The following is a 20511-nucleotide window of genomic DNA, read 5'->3' as shown; positions in this document are numbered from 1 at the left end:
GCAAGCTCTGACTCTACTATTCCTTTAGTGGGTAACCCCCGTCCACCTACTGAGAATCTAGGAGTCGGGATGTACTCTTCATTGATGGGTATGTTTAATCTTCCCCCTCCTACAGCAGGAATAGATACAATTTCATCCTCCAGGGACCCTTTACAGAGAGAGTTTGTTGAAACTCCTTATTCTTCGGATCCTGGAACCTTAGCTTCATCTGTGACCACATCAGATGACGACAAGGTGGGTGGAATAGAATCTCTTATGTCTGTAGTAGAGCTTATATGTGAGTCTATCGATAACTCTGCAGATAACCATTCTACTCCTTCCTCTGGGAAAGAGATAGATGGTGATGTGGCTCATTTTCAGACCCGTGATTCCACCTCTGCATTGGATTACTCGGATATTGTTTTTCCATCGGATGAAGTAATATTCGAAGCAATGACGGCTATAGATCTACCTTTGGAAGATTTATATCATCGGTCACACTTTTATTCCCCTGTGCATGAAGTCAAATCTAGGTCCTCCAGTCTGACTAGCGATGTTTGTACGGCTCCTTTGGCTCCAACACAGTTATTCGCTGAAGGAAGTACATTGATTGGTTCGATCATAGTACCTATAAACATCCCTAGGAGCAAGTTGGCGGAGCCCCCCGACGGGCTCTACCTCAAGAAGTACTTTCCTTAGTTTTGGCCAAGAAATGGCTTCTTTTGTACTTTATGTATATTTGTACATATATCATCGAGAGTTTTTTGATATCAGCACTTTTTGGTCTGCTGTGGCAGGTGTTGATGGATGACATGGTCTATTTTGGGTTCGCCGATGATGCTAGTCAGCACACTCGGAATCTCGCTTCCGCAGCTTGGGTACTCTATTATCCAACTGGTCAATTGATGGTATCAAGAGGCGTATGCATCGGTCCTGCTTCAAACAATATGGCTGAGTATACTGCCGTTATTAATTTATTATCCGAGGCAATCTCTCATGGGATCGACTTAGTGTATCTTGATTCTAATTGATAGTGTCTCAATTAAATAACATTTATCGGGTAAGGGATCCATGTTTATATCGCCAGTATTTAAGGGTGAGGTTGTTGCAAAGATCATTTACTTATATTAATTATTTGCACATTCCAAGATCTCATAATTGGTTAGCTGATTCTATCGCTAATCAAGCATTAGACTGGCACATCAATCATTCATCACAATAAAATCAAGCATCAAAAAGTCGAACTGTATATATATATATATATATATCATAAAGCGTCTTGATTTTACATATGTGTGCCCAAAAATATACAAAATTGGGACTCAAATGCCCATAATCATGTCCGGCATATCTAATGCCCCGTCTCAGGATAAGCGGCTAAGTATGTAACTATCACATTGGCCACACGCCAAAAAGTGCGAACCCAGTCACGTGGCATGCCAACCACATGACGCTGCATATCCTCAGGAAGGTCCTCTATGGCAGCCATCGGTACTCAGCAGCTCAGTCTCGCCAAGTGTCGCTGGACGTTGTGTAGAGTCCGTTCTGTATCAGCAGCCGCCTCTTCGGCTCCTCGGCCGCGCCGTCCATGCCGCGGGAACCCATCTGGTCGTACCGACCCAATGTCTGGAACATGATCATCATATCAGTCATTTGAATCTCATCAAAAATATTTTTCAAAATTCATCATTATATTTGAAAAATCCAAAAAAATCATAAAATCAAAAAATTCTTACCAATCTCACCCCATGCTGCGTTTGGTGGTAACGCTAGATCAGGATCTCCTCGGAAATCCAGCCCAGCATAATCCACGGCGATGATCTGCTGATCCCACCAGGTGAAGAATTCATCGTCAAAGGTAGTCCTTGGGACCTCCCCACCCCCCAAACGTTTCATCAGATCAGCCCACCGGCCCATGCGTGGATCGCGTGGGGTGCTGATGGAAACTGCTACCCTGGGGCGGAGTGTGGGAACCTTCTCGAAAAAGAAAGTACACAGGATAGTCCCATATCCAAAGTTTTTGGTCTGTCCCCTCCTGATAGAAGTGAGCTGGCTCTTCATGTTGGCCATAAGAGGAGTACACCAGTCGAACACAGTAGTGAGATAGTCAACTGCCATGCTCATGGTCAGCCGTGATGCCTGATGCAGAGAGGATGATCCATTCACTCGAGCTACGGTGAACAGGATTATCCTCAGCGATAAACTCGCCACATGTGTAATGGAAATCTAGCTCCCAACCTTCTTGGGATGTCCCGAGCAATATATCTGTACATAGTCCTCTATCATGAGACTACTCCGTGTCTTGCCCCGGGAATGTACTACCTCTCCCCTTTGGGAAAGCCCCGTGATGAAATAGATATCCTCCACTTCTACCCTAAGTGGAATCTGATTGATCATAAAGGCTTCCTCCTCGACGTCCCAATAATCAATGAGCATCTCAAGCAGACATGTGTTTTCTTTCATATTTGGCAGTTTGAAAAATTTAAGCAAACCACATCCCCGTAGGGCATCTAAAGCTTCTGGACTGTTCATAACTTCATTATCCACTGCTGCGTGCTCTCTTTCATGCCACGTGACAGGAATTCTGAGAAAAAAATGATTTGTAACCATTAGTTTTTGTTTAAAAATTGTTCGCGGCGTATACGCGGGTCCCTGTGCACGTAGTCAGGTATAGGGCCCGCGTGTACACGGGTTTCATGTTACCAACCCGCGTATACGCCGCGGAGAAATTTTGGGCAAAAAATTTAACGGTGAAACATTAATCAAAAACCTTAAAACCAGTCACAATCAATTGCAAGCTAAGTATAAGAGTTACCTGGAGGTTTTTGACGAATTTGAACGGTTGAATCTGGCTATGGGAAGTTTGCTCCTTTTGCTCCAAATCCTTTGCTCTCAAACTCAAATGGTAAAAATGGTGAGTCCAAAATTCTTTTTATAAGTTTTGAAAATGCAAATTTTTTTTCAAAATTTTATTTTGTTTGGCCTCATGTGACTTTTAACTTGGGAGCTTGGAATGTCGAGATTGGTTTGTTTTTCAGGACATTTTGGACATTTTCTGACAGTTTCGAGACAGTTCCATGACTGTTGACCCATCATGGCAGGTATCATTTTCTCACCGGCATATAGGTTAGGGACACCATTTTTCCGTTGCATTATGCATACTAGCCTCCATTTGCTGATACATTTTCCATAGGGTCGACCCCATCGTGTTATGGTTCGTAAGCCATCTTCACTCACCGATTCTTTAAATCATGACATGATGGTAGAGCCATCCTTTACATGGGCATCGTGGTTAGCACCTCACTGACATTTGTTGCCCATGCTGCTCTGATTTGAGTAGGCTCGGGAGTCCTCTGTAGTCCCGCCATGACTTATGCGTTGAAGACTCATTCCTCTTTGCTTCTTCGCTTCATTCTGGCCTTATACCCTAGAGGCTCCTTTGTGTTGAGTTGTACTACTGCATTGCATGTTGACCAATTGCACCTTTTGGCCTAGAGCCGTATTCACTTGGACTCGTGTTTAAGCCAACTTTTGACCATGACGACTGCAAAATCAACCTTACATACCTTTGACTTCTGCAATTTGACACACCTTGACCCGTGGAAGGAACACACCTTTGAGTGTCACTAACTAGTTTTCACCTCCCTGCATTGAGCATAGGAACGTTCCATTCCCAGGAACTAGATCATTTGTTTCACTGACACTTTTTCTTTCCACTATACCATAGCATTCTTTTATTCTTTTTCAAGCTTAATAGAAAAAGACAAAAAAAATTAAATATTCCAAAAAAGAGCGGGAACGGGACATTATTTCCATTTATTGTTGGTAGCTAGAGTCAGTCGTGTCGCCCTTGAACAAAGCACTCAAAACAAAGTCTCCTCCATTTGGGCGGGATTTAGTTTGACTTAGGTACGCCTTAACCTTGTTATTAAGTCAGTTCTCCCCCGATTGGTTATCTCTTCCAATCATATGGAGGGTTCGTTCGTGCCTCCTGCATGACGAACTTATACAGAGTCATCATATGCTGCCACATAGTCACATTGAGTCGTGCTTTTGTTCAAGGGAAGTTAGCCTGAGTCGGCCTTTCTGCGATGTCTCTTGACTCATTTTTCAGTCGGCCATCCCTGGTTGTCAGTATCATGTCTATCATCACATCAGCTATACTGGTCCTTTACTCGTGCCGGTTTGAGAAGGTCCCCATTGACTTCTTACTGGCGGGTCTTGTCCTTATCGACGATGACACCTTGCTTTGAGGATAGGCCTAGAGCTGCACCCTGGCCCTATTTTCATTATTGATAGGTCACCTTGTGCTCAGCATCGATCAGTATCATGGGTCTTTGACTGAGTGGTTTCCCTTGTGTTCGACATCAACTTACATTATCACACATTGGGATTCATGCAGTACCTTGGTTTCCATTTGACCCTATTGGTGGATACCTCACCTCTGTGTCAACTTTCATTATTGGTTGGTTCAGAGGGTTTTTGTCGTGCACTAGCCACATATTGTGTATGCCGAAAACGTACTTTGGTTCGGTTACTACATCTATTTCGTCTGATTCCTTCCACATTATTGGCCTACGGGTTACACTCGTGCTAGATCAATGGAGGATGCCTTAATGCCTTCCTTCTAGCGGATCTTTCCCTATCGACTCTGACTCATTGCTCTGGGGCAAAGATCTAGAGTCCATTTGGCAGTACCTTGGGGTTTGCAGTCATTAGTGGCAGATCCTTCGCTATCGACAGTGCGAAACCATCATTGTCTCCTGATCGATAGATTCTTACTGGTGTTCGACTCCAGCTCATCTATTCACACATGTTAGATTGTACTGGGTACCTTGACACTCATTATCATTATCGGTGAGTAGTCTTGCGTTTGTTAACGGTATACATCAATGACCGGTAATCAAATGATTTCTCACATGGTCGACTTCAGATCATTTATTCCCATGGTGTAGAAATGTACCACAGCGGTCGGTGAAGACCTCAGGTTGTATCAGCATTCATTGGTTCACTTGACAGTTGCTTTTGTTGCTGCTAGTTGATACCACTCCACCTTATATGTTGTAGTCATTCATGGAGACATTCTATATGCTGGCACCTGAGTTTGCAGTGTAGTACCATCCTATTCCATCATGTTCAGTTGGTACCTTTTGGGATCAGTCTTTGATATCAGTGATCCGTTGCATCTTTCAGCATCATTGACAGTCTTATATGTGATATTCAGACATGTACTTGTTCATCGTGATCAGGTGATCCATTATGTATTTTCCAGTCATTTATACTTGTATACTTAGTGGATCCGCTTGTACTTGATATGCGGACATGCTTTACTTTTTCTGAGCATGGGTGTGCTCGCCTGAGACATTGTTTCTTTCTGATCTCCTTTGGTGGCTTGACAGGCTGAATTCTGGTGAAGTCCTCCTCAGTTTTTGACAGATTTCCTTTCCATGTACTTTCATAATACATTTCGGCCATCATGTACCCCTTCTGACCTCATATATTAGGGGGCATCTATTATAGCTCCAAATCTCACTCTTATGGGTTGTGATGCTGCACTCATGGCCTAGGGCAACCCCTCCTTCCAGACCTGGTCCTAAAATTTAAAAAACAGTGTTTTATCCCTTATACGCGACATTGCCCTGAGTTAAACACGTGTATACGTGGGTCTGTGTATACCCAACCCTTGTATATGTATTAAAACACTTTAAAAAATATAAAACTCCTTATTTTCGGGTGGATATCACGAGTTTTACATGCTGATCACCTGTTAGTGCCCATGGCCCAATTGTTCCCAACCAACTTCCAACTAAAAAACTACTTTGGGTGAGGTATAAAAAGACCTCAAAGGGAAGGCCTAAGGGAGAGGAGAGAAGAGAGAGAAAGGTTATTATGCTGAGATTTTTCCCCTGACCAGGTCTGAAGTCCCTTGTGCCTTCTGCACTCCCCCCATTTGTACAGGAAACCCTTGTTTCCTTGTGTGTTGATGTTCATCCACCATTTATGACATCATGGAGTGAGTCATGGAAGGAGTTTGTTAAAGGCTTGAGGCTGGAATGGATCTGGAAGGAAGCTTTGCTTGGAGCCTGCTGAAGGTGACTCAGGTGAAATTATTCCTTTTTATGTACTTTATTTGTCTATAATAAAAGAAACACATGTCTTGGTTCCTGATATGAATCTTCTTTATGTTTATGATATTCATGTTTAGAATTCATATGTAAATGGTTGTTTGGATTTCATAACTAACTACCTTTATTTATAACATGAATATGGTTTATTTATAAGGTTTTGTCCATACACTGCTGTGTTCTTTGGAATTGGTTGTTTTGCATGACAAAAGAGAAGAAGGGAACTCAAAGAAGGGTTTGGACCCTAAGGGCCTTCTCAAACGTAGGACCTAAGGTACATCCCCTTTACAATAGAATTTGCTTATAATAGCATAATGGCTGTGTGAATGTGTGTTTCTTTGAATAGATAACTTTCAGTCTGCTAGGGTTTCAACCCAAAAATCCCTAGGGGAACATTTCCCTCCAACAGTTCCTCAACTTATTCATCGGTACAGCCAAGAGTGCAACCAGAAAAAACCAATATATCCATTTCATAACAAAGATAAAGAGCCACAAAAGGACCATGTTGTTGCAATATTTTAAAAACAAATTGACCCAATTCAACAATTTTTGAAGTGAAAAGAAGAGTGTTGTAATTCACATGAAAACATAGCTTTTAAACCTCAAGTGGCAGGCTATTATTTGCCATATGTGCATATGTATTATTCAAATGCAAAACTTTGTGCTTTCTTATAAGGGGAATGATTTGTATCATAGTAGGAAACTTTGTTAGTATCCTTTTGTGCAAAGCCCAAAGTATTAAATGATATTCTTTGATACACAACCTGATGCAGGTAATAGGACATGTTTGACCAGCTCACAGGAGGCATGGTGAAGACTGCCCCATCTTCTGCCTTTGCCTCCCATCTTCTCCCTTTGCCTTCATCTTTGAAGGAATATTCTTTACTATCTGAAACTTTCCTTTGAGAGATGTGATACACTGATCCACATAAAAAATGTCTTCAAATTCATTGTTCACATAAAATTAAAGATTGATTTTTGCAAAAGGAAACATGAAGGATAAACCACCCCTACAAGTAAATAATTCCATGCAATACCCAATGCTGAAATGAATCAATAAAAAATACTGAACATCTGTTAACAGATAGGAGGAATACTAAAGTTAAACACTTGGGATTTGCCTAAAATGAAGCCTTGTCTAGCTTTGGGACAACCACAGTCACATTGAGATAATTGTAACCATGTCACATATCTAACATGAGAAAAAGATTGACCTTGATCAAATGATAATATATCACAAAATAGTCACAAAAGAAAATGCAACAAACACGGTGACAACATAGGCTTTGAAAAATGCAAAGTTTTGTACCATAGGCTTTGTACCAACAAGGATAGTTGTCTCAAAGCCTACTCTAGAAAGGTGTCAAAAATTTTAGTCCCAGTCCATCACCAAGCTGCTCCCCAGATCTCAAATTGGATTCAGGTATCCAGAAGAAGTGAGGGATAACACTCAAGATTTTCTTCAAGGAGTCATGGCTTAAAATGGGTTTTGTGGAGAAGAGAAAAGATGAGTCAAGGATTAATAAAGAAGTTGTCTTGGATGAAATTCCTGATGTTCCTAAGCATCCAAGGAAAATCGCCTGACAGATTACAAGTAAAGGCAATGAAAATGCGACGAGAGATATGAAAAACGATTCATCTAGTTTGGTTTAAGTTCCAACTCTGATGGGTTTTTCTGAAAAAAAAATTGTTCACCAAACAGGTTGACAGATACTTCTCCATATGTGTGCATTAATACTTCCCTGGAATCTTCCACCTCTAGTACCAAATCTTCATGGGATTACAAAACCAAGTTAGGCTCATCCTTGTCATCTTCCCCTTGCAAACCTTCTGATTCACCTAAATATGGAAACAAAGCAGTTGCGAAGACAATTTCAAAAAGGTCGAGAGCTGCTCAAGGGCATGAAGAGAAGCAACACAACAAACAAATTCAAGATTCCTTAGGGAAACTCCTTGCTTTTCTTGATGAAAATAAACAAGTGTATCGGTAAAAAAGATACCAACAAAATAATAGAGCTAACGTGAGTGATGAGGAATGTTATGAATTCTTTTGTGATATGCATGAACCAAGTAGCAAGATTAAAAGGCCTAGTAGATGGGACATGCATGTAGAGTGGGATGGATATAATTAGACAACAAAAATATGGATAATAAAACAGATATTTCACCTAGTAGCCTGCTGAGATCCCAGTCTCTTCCAGTATCTGCCACAAGTTTTGAGAGGGGTAGTGTTGGGAAGAATGGTAATGCTTCTTGTGATAACAGGGCAACTGAAAATGGAATTGACTGTGACATACGAGGTGACACCCTACCTATGGAATAAATAAAATATAGGAGAAAAATATCTAGGTTTAAAGCTAAAGTTTTAAATTTGAAAGGTAGATTTCTGCTGAGAAAGTGGAGGTCAAGCAACAAGAAAATGGATTCTTTGTGTACCTTGCAATCAAACAATTATCTTGAAATTCACTTGGATAAGGGATATGATTTAGTGCCCAAAGATCATTTTGAATCAAGAATTCTCAAGGAGATATTATCTAATCTCTCAGTTGTATCACAGTAGAAAACTCCTCCACAATCAAGAGATGTTCCAAACATGGCAACAGAACAATTGCAGAGCACATGCAACATACATAAAGTCTCACCTGTAGATGAGAAAGGATTTGAAGAATGTGTTCTTGAAGCATCAATTTTGGTCCCTACAACAATAGAGAATGAAACATTGTCTGGTATTGGTGTTGACTGCATGATAGGTGTAAGAAGCATTCCATTGTTCTATTTGACTCTACACATTGTCTATGCATTTTATGATTTCCACTTGAACTATCAGGCTTATTTTCTTGAATGATCTGACTGGTATATGTATTCTAGGAAATTTTACCTAGAGAGTTGTTGGGTGTTCCATCTTGTTGTGCAATAGATGAAGTTCCTGGAAATGAATTAAATGAATCATGTGACTCAGAAAAAACCAAAACAAAAGGTGGATGTCCAAGTCCAGTATCAGATATGGACTTTCCTATCAAAGAAGAAACTCCTAGCCACAGGGGTTTCAAAGAAATAAGTTCAAATATGAAGTTCGGTGGTTGAGGATGCTGCTCTTCACAATCAGGGGTTGAGATTTAGGGGTCCAATTAGTTTAGATCACATGTTCATCTGCTATTCTTTTTCGATATGGGCATAATGTTTTTTGAATTGACACAATATTTTTTATTTGCATGTTATTTTTTAGAATTGCATTTATGCCTTGACCTTCTCAAGTTTCATGGCCCTAGAAAACCAAGTCATGCATCTAGAGATGTTTTATTGCGGCAAATATTAGAGTTGGAGGACCTCAATACTGAAAAAACTAACATTGATGATGAAAAGCAATGCAACTTACAATCTGAGACTAAAGGTTCACCTTTGTTAGGATTTCCAGTTTCTATAAATAAGAATGTAGATATAGGATTTGTGCTATTAAATGAGATTTCATGTCCAAGAGAGAGGTGTTGATTTGTTGTACCTCACAAAGTACTCGTGGCTAGTGGTTTCTTTGGGAATGCTGACATGATTTTTGCACAATGGTACTCGTCAACTCATCCATTGGACCCCTCTCTATATGAGAAAATAGAAGAATGTTACAATGATGACATGTAATTTTAAACAAAGGAACTTGATACTGAACTGAGCCACTTATGTTCCATCTATGAAAGTGGAATTCATGAGAGAAAATTAGAAAAATGTCTCCTTTTTTGCTGCATAAATGAAGTGTTGTTGGAAATGCTAGCTCCATTCATTAATGTCACTCCATGGGTGAGACAATAAAAAAAGAATGTTTGTCACATGCCTGTTGGTAAGAAGCTGTTGGAAGAGACATGGAGGAAAATTTCCTATTATCTTTACCTACAATCAGAATTTCAGTGTACATTTGAGAACCTTGTAGCAAAGGATCTCAATAGAATTGACATGGCGAGAATGCAGGATGATATTGAAATAGTGGGCATTGAAGTTGATAGTTTAATCTTCAATGAGTTGATTGAAGAGGTGGTTTGTGATCTAGTCCATTGAGAATGAGCATCTCATATGTACAACTTGTAACATAATATTTGTTTCCATTTTATGTTGTAGTCATAGTGTTTATTTGTGGAGGCCTCTAGCACTGGGCCATTGTAACATATGCCTCATTTTAGGGTGTGAATTTGATATTGTTTTTACCTCGTCTGACTTTAGGTTCAAACATAGCTCCACACTTATTACACTTATTAGGTGTCCATGCGTGTTAGGGCATGTTCCAAATCCCTGAAACTAAGTGTAGGATAAGAAAGATAATAAAGATAATATTAGGGCATGTTCCAAATCCCCAAAACTTATATATTATGATAGGAAAGATAATTTTAGCATGGAAAATACTTATGTTCCCACCTAGGCTCTGAAAAATAAATACTAAATATAGATTACAACAAGTAGGTATCTTCCCAACAAGTCCTTTGATAACTAAGTAGATTCAATAATATCATATCAAGACTAACAAATGTACAGAGCTCTAGAAGTATTATAGACTTGGAATACCTTTTGCATAATCAATAAATAGTAAATACCATTGCAATAGGACAACACCAATATGTAGAAAATATTAAACATCGCTTCTTACTTTCAATTCTTTATAGATAAAGAAAGTGAAAAATAAAGAGGATCGATTTTCATGCCCAAACCAACCACAAGGTTGAAAGTACAGCAACACTTTATCTCCTATAGTCAAATTTGTAACACCATCTCACCTGGTCAATCAATCCAAGTTCGTCCAAAAATTAGGTTATGAACTTTAGATGGAGGTAGCACCAAATCTAGAACCTCTCTAGATTTCTTTAGCACCAAACATCCTGAAAAACCCATGCATACACAAATTAGCAAGTTCTATCACCATAAAAATCACAGGTTGCAAACAAACACCAATTTTCCAAGTCAATTCAGATAAGATATTCATTGCCTCCAAAGTGTAATGCAAAAGTTATCCATTAAATGGCCTCTTGGAGTGCTGCATAGCCCTTTGGAGGTTATCTCCAATCTAAAGCAATATTATGATTCTGTTTTTAAATGAATGTCATTATAGTTAACATTGCAGAGAGAAACTCAACTTATGATTAAATTTTTCCCTTCTAGAACAAAATAGTTGGCTTGAAAATACAACTCATGCATTTTTTATAACTAAAAGAGATTGCAAATATCAATTTTCATGAGAATATCACCTTTTTAATATTGCAGTGAAACAAAGAAATGTTGGTTTGACTTTTTCATTGGTCAAACAAGTCCTCTTATATGATTTGCAAATGACAAGAGATATTCTAGAATGATGGAACTTGAGATCAAGAGAAGTACATAGAGCATTTCTTGTAACTGACTATGCCTTGAATAATATAATCAAACTCAAGCTTGTATACATGAAAATTATCCTTCTATATGGTTATGCTATCCTTCAGACAATTCAAGCCATACTCAAGAAAATCTATAAAGTTCTTTGCAAAGAAATAGGCTTAGTGGACTTAATAACTCTATCATGTATTTCCAAGACTTTTAGAACTTTTTAAAAAAAAATACCATTTTTGAATTTCATCCAAGCAACAACCTCAAGGACAATTTCGTAGCTGAATACAAAAATGGAAAATAAAGCTAGAACCAAGGTATTGTATTTATTAATAACCAAAAATAAAGAAAAATACCACTTCCAATTGTAGATTGGGTCTAGCCCAAGTGGTTGCATGGTAGAAGGTTATACTTCCCACCTAGGTTCTCTTCTCCTAAGTGACACAACAAAGCTCCAAGCTTTTATAGAATCTGGCTTACCCTAGGCATCATCCTCAGAATGGGGGGAAGTAGCCAATGGATTTTCCCAAGAAATGCATTACAGAATAAAAATTAAAAATTAAAATTAAACAAAAGAAATACCACTGCTAGTCAACAGAAACAACCAATTTACAAACATGCATGATACATATATCTGAAAGGATGATTATCTAATCAGAAAAGAGAGAAAAATATTTCTGAGAAGTGACCTTCCAGGTGGATAAATACCACAAAGTTTCCAAGAAACTTTGTTTTTACTTGAGGACAGAATGTATGAAAAATGTATGTTTTCTGCATAGGCTAGGCCCATTGGAGGATGGTGGCTAGCCTATTTAACCAGAAGAAAATTTGTATCTCTTGAATTAACAAATTCTAGGAAGCAATGAGATTTGAAAAAAAGAGAATTGTATACTACATCAAGAGATACCTAATCATCCAGACCAACCTAGAAGTCTTTTCTAGATAACTAACACCTTTGAGAACAAATAAAGCCCCAAACACCTACTCTGTGATAAATGTTATCCCTCCATGATTGACCATTTCATAAGTTTCCCCAAGAATATGGTTAAAACATTTCCAAGTCCTCTGGTATGCAAGATAGACATAAATTTCCCATGATGCTGACAAAACAATAACATTTGAACCATGTGAGCCTAGTGACAGACTCGATTTACAATAAGATGTCATATTGAATAAAATATTTTTTCATTATCTTCACTATTCAAACACATGTCAAATACAAGCTAGGCTTTTTGAGAAATCATGCCTTAATTTCCTTGTGAAAATCAAATCCCTACAAGTAGAATTATAGAGAGAAAGGGGAGGTAGAGGGGGGAATGAATACTAACCAACGAGAAGTGTGCCCTTGCTATTGGATATCTGGGACCCAATTAGTGTTCTAGTTTCAATAGAAATGGAAGCAGGTGTGCAAGTGACAAGTCTTCCAGACTATCATAACCAATGTAGGAGCCATCTGGCATGCTTGCGCTTGCTCACCAAATGCTCAATAATGGTGCATTCTCCTTTCAACTTACTTGATAATGAATTTTCCTTGTTCATCATCTCCAAGTTCTTATACAACTACAAATAGCCCAATGGACCAGATAACCTTTCATAAAATACAAATAAATCAAATGGAATGCAGTCAGATAAAAACTTTGTTTCTAGTCTATTTAGTGGCAATCCTTCCGCCACAATTCTTGCAGAAGGAGAAAATTGGTGCTAGATTGATGATAGAATTAAAATACTCGTTAATGGGGCCATTGTCTACCTAATTAGTATCCAAGGAGAATGGATGTTGCTTACTTGCCACCTGAGAACCTTCAAACCATTCTTGGCTCATAGGTGCACACCATCAATGATATCTTTTCTAGATGCAAAGAAATTATAATAGGAGAGGAAGACTGCTTATTAGCCCTCATCAATGAATTATTAGGCTTATCTAAATCTTATATTAAAGAATATACTCAACAAAGTTTCTTAAAATATATTTAGCATTATGAAGAAGATCAAAAGATATGACTCTAAGAACTTAGAATATTATACATAAAGGAAATATTCAAGTTATGAGGAACATGTAGCTATTGTTTAGGACTGTAAAAATGAGTTGAACACCCTAGTTCACAAGTCAAATGCTCTAGAATTTGACAATGCTTTACAAAGAAACTCATAAGAGATGCTATGAACTTGAAAATTCTGCAAAAGTGGAATTGGTAGGTGATGAGGAACATGTAGGTCATCTTGAGAATTGCAAAGATGAATTCAACACCCTAGTTCACAGATCGTGTGCTATAAAAAGTTGAAAGTGTTTTCTCAATGCTTTTTCAGAATTTTTTAATGGTAAGGATGGAGAAGAGGATTCTGTTGAATAATCAAGGATTATTGTATTGCACATTGGAAATGATTTTGTTAAGCGAAATCTTTCAATCACTAATACAAAATCAATACTCTAGAACTGTAATTTTGGCTTGAATGGAGCTAAAAAGTCATTTCCTAGTGAAAAGATAATAATTCATACAATTAATATTAAGAAGTCAAAGAAGGGATCTACAAGTTGTGACCAAAAATTTGGTACTCGTAGAGTCATTTGTTCATGCCTTGTTGCAACTATTTGTAGTACGACCATCAATGGACCATGCAGTCAGCATTACTAGGTTCGAATGCAATGGTAGCACTAGCATCAATGTCTATATAAAAGTCCTTCATCTATTCACTGCAAGTACAATTTTTTGCATAGATTCTTATGTAGATCTCCTATTCAAGGATTTCTACAATAATACATGATCATGGTAACAATTTTTGATGGTATAGAAGCATCTCAAAACAATACATTTTTATTAAGTAGAGATAGGATTTTGTGAAAGAATGTTTTCCATATTGGTGTAGATTGCATTGATAGGAAAAACATATTCGTTCATTCTTCTTGTTCGAGAAAACTAGCAACAAACTCTACAAAATTGGTGAAGGCATGAAGACTCCAAGTCTTGCAACAAAAGTTAATGTCAATGATGCAAAATTAATACCTTCCTTGGCAATGAAGGGGAGAAAAATAGAGCAGGTTGTAGCAGTCCATTATTTTCCAAGATAGATGATTCTATGGAGGAACTAAAGTATGGGATTTTAAGACCTCTTGGACTATTGTCGGATCACAAAAGAGACCACACCATTCATTGAACTAGGGCCTGAAAATTCACCAGCTACCTCTAACCACCATTGACCAAGTCCACCAACTACAACTTAATATCATATACCCTATGACTAAGATAAAACTTTGATAACTAGCATAATACGTAACTCCAAAACATAATTAAAATGAAAAAGGTGCATTTTATTGCTCTCATTGTGTGCCAAATTGAAATATTTAGAAGGTGGTGTGAAGATAATTATAGGTAGATTTTAGCTAGATGGCTTTGTGGAAAATGTCCTCATAGACATGCATGTGAAATGTGGAACTATAGAGAAGGCATGGTAATTGTTTTACAAAATGTGGTCTGATGGAACACTATCATTTGCTTGATATCCACATAATTGATATGCTCTTGAGGCCCTGAAACTCTGAAAAGATACAACATAAAGATATTGGAATAGAATCCAAAATATTTTATACGGTTCTTCATGTGTGCCACTTTGGCAACTCTAGAACAAGGCATGGAGATTCATGAATGAATCAAGGGAGTAGTTTTGAGATGAATATGTTTGTATGGAATGCCTTTGTAAGCATGTATGTGAAATGGGGAAGCATAAAAATTGCAAGTGATATGTTTGAAAAAATCCCTTAGAAAAACAGTGTCCCATCTTCTAGTTCACCTTTATAAACTTCACAAAAACTTCTCATGCTGAGTCTAAAATTTTCATCAAAGTTGTTGGTGGATTATTGTATCTCTACAAATGTAAAGGACTGGCCCATACTTGGAGCAGACAAAACATAGCTACTAGTACCACTCTTGTAGGAACTTGGGGAAACTTTACTGGCCATAGTTTTTGAATTCCCACCATGCAAAGGAAGAGGCAACCAGGTTGGAGGGGAGTTCTTTCACTTCAATTTTGGGTGGATATACATGAAATACCCTATTGCTAGTAGTCTCAATGCAGCAAAATCTCCAACAATTGATCCAATAATAGGTCCCATCTTCCCATTTTTTCCTTTGGAGTTCATAGGACTATTGCCATGAACATGATAGGGCTCATCCAGACTTCCAGTAGGACTGCTTATCTTCATTATTTCCAACCCATTTAGTATAGCATTAACATTGGTATTATCATATAGAGGACTTGTCGACCCAACTTGGATCTGGACCAGCTTCGCCCCAACTGAAGTGTTGGCAACAAAGTCTCGATAGAAAGACACATCCAACCCCCTTTCCTTGCTAGACATATCAAAGTCCGCTAATGCAGATTGTCCATTGATATAGGCACTGAAAATCAATAGATATATAGCTTAGCTACCAATATCACAAAAATGCATCCGAACAAAATATGTGAGAATAGAGTCCACACTAAAAGTCCAAGAAATGTTGAAATTTTGGGTTTACAGTACTGGATGCACTCACAACCATTTCCTGTGTTGTTGCATAGACCATGTTAGCATAAATAACATCACTAACAAGAGAATTGTATTTGATAAAGCTGGGATTAATAGAAGCACTCTTAGTAGTAGTTTTTATCTTCAAATACTTCTGAACAGTCTCCCAAACTCTTCACAAAGTATCATTCCTAGAATCGATCTTAGTTCCTCCCATATTAATCATATAAACTGTCTCCAGAGCTATGCCATAGAGTGCATAGCCATCCACAAGAGGTTGAATAGACAGAACCCTCGTTGGTATCAACCCATCAGGGGCCAAGACAACCTCAATGGCATTGACAAATGCCAGAGACTTTTTCCTTTGCCAACATTCTTCCATCTTGTAGTAACATGGAAGCCCTAGAACTAGGTGTGGAGATCCATGAAGAAATAATTAGAAATGGGTTTCTATATGATGTGGTTGTAGCAAATTCCCTCAGAGACATGTATGCAAAATGTGGAAGTATATGGAAGGAACGTGAATTGTTTAACAAAATGCATCAACAAAATGTTGTCTCACAAACAACCATGCTTGCAGGATATGCACATAATTGACTCATTGATGAAGCCCTAAAGTTCTTTAAGGAAGCATGTGTGCAAGTGACAAGTCTTCCAGACTACCATAACCAATGTAGTGTTGGAAATAATACTGAGAGGGGAGGTGAATTAGTATTATCAATTTAATAATATTTTATTTCCATAAACAAATTTATATACGCTACTTCGGTTAATGAAACTTGCGTATATACGCAACTATGTTTAGAGCAACCAGCGTACACCTTGTAAACTTATAATTTAGTCAATTGATCTTTAATCTGTGTATCCAAACCACATATAACAGGTACAGTAAAAAACAGAGTAGACAATCACACACAAGAACACAAGATATAAGGTGGAAACCCAATGTGGGTGTAAACCACCTACTACAATTCATCTCTATCTTCTTTTAATAAGAAACTTCTTTTACAATATTTCTGTACTGGTGTAGTCTTATACCAGTATGCAGGCTTCTACCTACAAAAGGCTACAACCTTCTCTCGTTCTCCAGCTTCTCCTGGAAGGGAGATACAATCCCCTTAGCTCTTGTACTAGCTGATGTACTAGTACGTAGGTGCAGACCTACAGAAGGCTACAACCTTCTCTTTTCTTCTAGGGACCACGTTCCATAAATTTTCAGACTGGGTCCATCAATAGCATCAATCAAACATCAAATATATCTGCATCGATCAATCTCCCTTGCACTAACCAAAACTGAATCAAAACAATCACTTCTCTAAATGCTATAACCAGAATACAGTAACAGTACCAGAACCCAAAACACTACAACAGTAAACAGAAGTAGCTAAAACATATTTTATGAGACATACGCTACTTCAATATGTAGAACCTACGTGCATATGCTACTATATGAAGGCAAACCTGTGTATACACTGTTTTGAATTTCCGATCCAGCGTGTATACGCACCTTTGCTATACTGAACCTGCATACAAATCTGTAAAAGATGATTTACCCTTTTCAACTATTCAGACATCAGTTATGCCTAGATCATTAGATTTACAAATCAAGACATGCACCAAATATAAAAGATCAAAATCATACAAAGATACTTCTCTTCAAGCTTTAATATCTTGACCCATCAATATAAATTATCCTTCTTCTAGAGCTCAGGTTCCTCCTTGATTCAGATCCAGCTATGCACCATAACCCAATCACTAGTATTCTAGATCTTACTCTTCATTAGATATTCAATGCTTGAGTGCTTTTGCCTAATGATCTCCTCCTCCTTTTATAGTCTTAGGCCTTACTCAATACCATGGTCCAAAACCACTTAGAAGCAATACCTTGGACCAAATACCTGGGGTCAACACTTCGGTCAGGATACCTTGGATCAATACCATGGGTCAAAATACTAGGGACCAAATACCACAGACCAAAACCAAGTTTTCCAACATGTACGTGCTTTTCCTTGCGTGAAAGTGCGTGTATATGCATATGCGTCTTCTGGACTACTAACCCACGTGTATACATGGATTGGTCAAGGGGAACCTGCGTATATCTCTTTTCCTTCATTCTGAGAGCCTGAACTGTGATCTCTCATTTGAGTGAGTTGCCATCAAGGACAACACCTATGTCACAATTCCAACAATCTCCCCCTTTGGACTTGATGGAAACCCCAAGTCACTCAAAGTCATTCTCCCCCTTTGTCATCGAGGGCAAAGGGTTATGCTCCCACTGAGTACATATTGAACTTTTTGGATATGCTGAAGTGTACTATTCATGCTCCCCCTGAATGAAGCCAAGGTCTGCAAAAAGATGTTCTATAAGAATAACATGACTCTATACATCATAAATGACCTTCCTATCACCAAAGGCTCATACATATATCCATCTTGCAACTAAGTGGGGATATACCAATATTGACTCATCCACCCAACCAAGTGGGGATACACCAAGAACCTTACATCATCCATCCTAGGCATAGTGGGGAAACAAAATAGGTCGTTACATGACCTTGATAATAAAATATATACATGACATAGAGACGAAATATCTAAAACAAGACTATGATAGTCATCAACAACTATCATCAGCAGCATCTGTCAATCACCATCTAGACCAGCAACCATGATCTCCCTCTGCACCTGTTCCACCTGAATCAAAAACAACTATGAAATTATACCAAGATCTTCTAAGATAATGCCAACAATGCATTATTAGAAGTATATGCTCCCCCTAAACCTGTGCCAGATGATCACTGTCAGACCCATATCAGACTCTTTTCATCTTGAGTTTGGCCCACTAATATTCTTCAAACCAACATATACACGGCTGTATCCATAGAAACCGGCATATGTACGTGGATACGCTTCATGAAACTCGCGTACAACCACTTTTATCTGAAACAGATAAGTGTCAATAGCAAGATGATGCATCAACTACTCCCAACTCCTGTCTGAGGTATTCAAATGTCTCTCAAGGCAGTGGTTTTGTGAATATATCAGCAACTTGTTCCTTGGAGGGAACATACTCCAATTTGACCTTTTGTTCAAGCACTTGTTCCTGGAGAAAATTATATTTGATAGGTATGTGCTTGGTCTTGGAATGCATGACTGGATTCTTGAAATATTGATTGCACTTGTATTATCACATAGAATGGAGATGGGTGGAGTACATGTGATCTGAATATCTTACAATGTTTACATCATCCAAAGGAGTTGTGTGTACCAAGATGCAGCAGCCACATATTCTGCTTCAGCTGTAGATAATGCAATTGAACTTTGTTTCTTGTTGAACCAAGACACTAATCTGGAACCCATATAGAATGCACCACCACTAGTGCTTTTTCTATCATCCATGCTTCCTGCCCAATCTACATCTATGTATGCATGAAGTGTAAGATCTGTGTCCCTAGGATACCATAAGCCAAAATTATGAGTTCCTTGAATATATTTGAAGATCCTTTTGACTGCCTGCAGGTGTCATTCCTTTGGATTTTCTTGGAAACTTCCAACTATTCCCACTGCATGCATGATTTCCGGTTGGGTACCTGTTAGATAGAGCAGACTACCAATCATGGATCTGTAGGTTGATTGATGTACTATTGTTGATTCATCATTTGCACTGAGGTTGTATCCTATTACCATAGGGATACATACTGGTTTAGAATCTTCCATTCCATATTTCTTCAAGATCTGCTTGAGGTACTTGGTTTGTGATAGAAAAATACCATCTTTATTTTGTTGAACTTGTAAACAAAGAAAATATGTGAGCTCACCAAGAAGGGACATTTCAAATTCTTTTTGCATTACCAAAGCAAAGTTTTGACTCGTGGCTTCTTCATTACTCCCAAAAATGATATCATCAACATACACAACAAGTATTAGCAATTTATCATTGTCAACTTTTATATATATATATATATATATATATATTGCTATCAGCCGATCCTTTTGAAAACCCTTGTTGATGAAGGTATTTGTCAAGACGATAATACCAGGCCCTTGGAGATTATTTTAGACCATAGAGAGCCTTTCTGAGTCTGCATACAAGTTTTGGATCATTTCCAAGGATGAATCCATCTGGTTGCTCAATATATACTTCTTCTTCTAGGTCTCCATTAAGAAAGGCAAATTTCACATCCATTTGATATACTTTGAACTTCTAAAAGCTAGAAAGAGAAAGGAACATTCTTATGGCTTCAAGTCTAGCAACAGGTGCAAAAGTTTCTTCAAATTCTATACCTTTTTGTTGAGCATACCCTTTACAAACAAGTCTGGCCTTGTTTCTAATAACTTCTCCATTTTCATTCAGCTTGTTTTTGAATATCCATTTGGTTCCTATGACATTCTTATCATGAGGTCTAGGAACTAATTCCCAAGTATTATTCTTTTCAATTTTCTCAAGCTCTTCATTCATGGCCTTGACCCAGCATTCATCTTAGCATGCTTCATGTACATTTTGCAGTTCTATGGAAGAGAGAAATTCTAGATATCTTGAAGCTTCTGTAATAGTTCTTCTTGTATGCA

The 20511-nt window shown here is 38.1% G+C and overlaps 1 protein-coding gene and 1 pseudogene across 1 annotated transcript; one reads left to right on the top strand and one right to left on the bottom strand.

Moving 5' to 3' along the window:
* Window positions 1–8949, top strand: part of LOC149151829 (uncharacterized) — a 65100-nt pseudogene extending 56151 nt beyond the window's left edge.
* A 6504-nt stretch (window positions 8950–15453) lies between these two features.
* On the bottom strand, window positions 15454–16324 carry LOC149151828 (putative receptor-like protein kinase At4g39110). Its single transcript, XM_089443287.1, has 2 exons — window positions 16122–16324; window positions 15454–15835 (listed from the first exon to the last, which is right to left on the bottom strand). Exons 1-2 carry the CDS (start codon window positions 16322–16324, stop codon window positions 15454–15456), a joined length of 585 nt encoding a protein of 194 aa, XP_089299413.1.
* Between the last annotated feature and the right edge of the window lie 4187 nt (window positions 16325–20511).

Source organism: Pinus tabuliformis, chromosome 9 (genome assembly GCF_031772625.1).
Source record: "Pinus tabuliformis cultivar Carrire ecotype Pingquan chromosome 9, CPIR1, whole genome shotgun sequence".
Lineage (NCBI taxonomy): Eukaryota > Viridiplantae > Streptophyta > Pinopsida > Pinales > Pinaceae > Pinus > Pinus tabuliformis.
The sequence above is the reverse complement of the archived record's forward strand: the minus strand, read 5'-3'. Positions and strand labels throughout refer to the sequence as shown.

What these genes read in the sequence shown, in the direction of transcription:
- LOC149151828 (XM_089443287.1), bottom strand. Translation starts at nt 16,324, where the DNA reads ATGGAAGAATGTTGGCAAAGGAAAAAGTCTCTGGCATTTGTCAATGCC. An exon ending in GATTCTAGGAATGATACTTT is followed by an intron (nt 15,836 to 16,121) that starts GTGAAGAGTTTG and finishes ATTGATTTTCAG; the next exon opens with TGCCTATATCAATGGACAAT.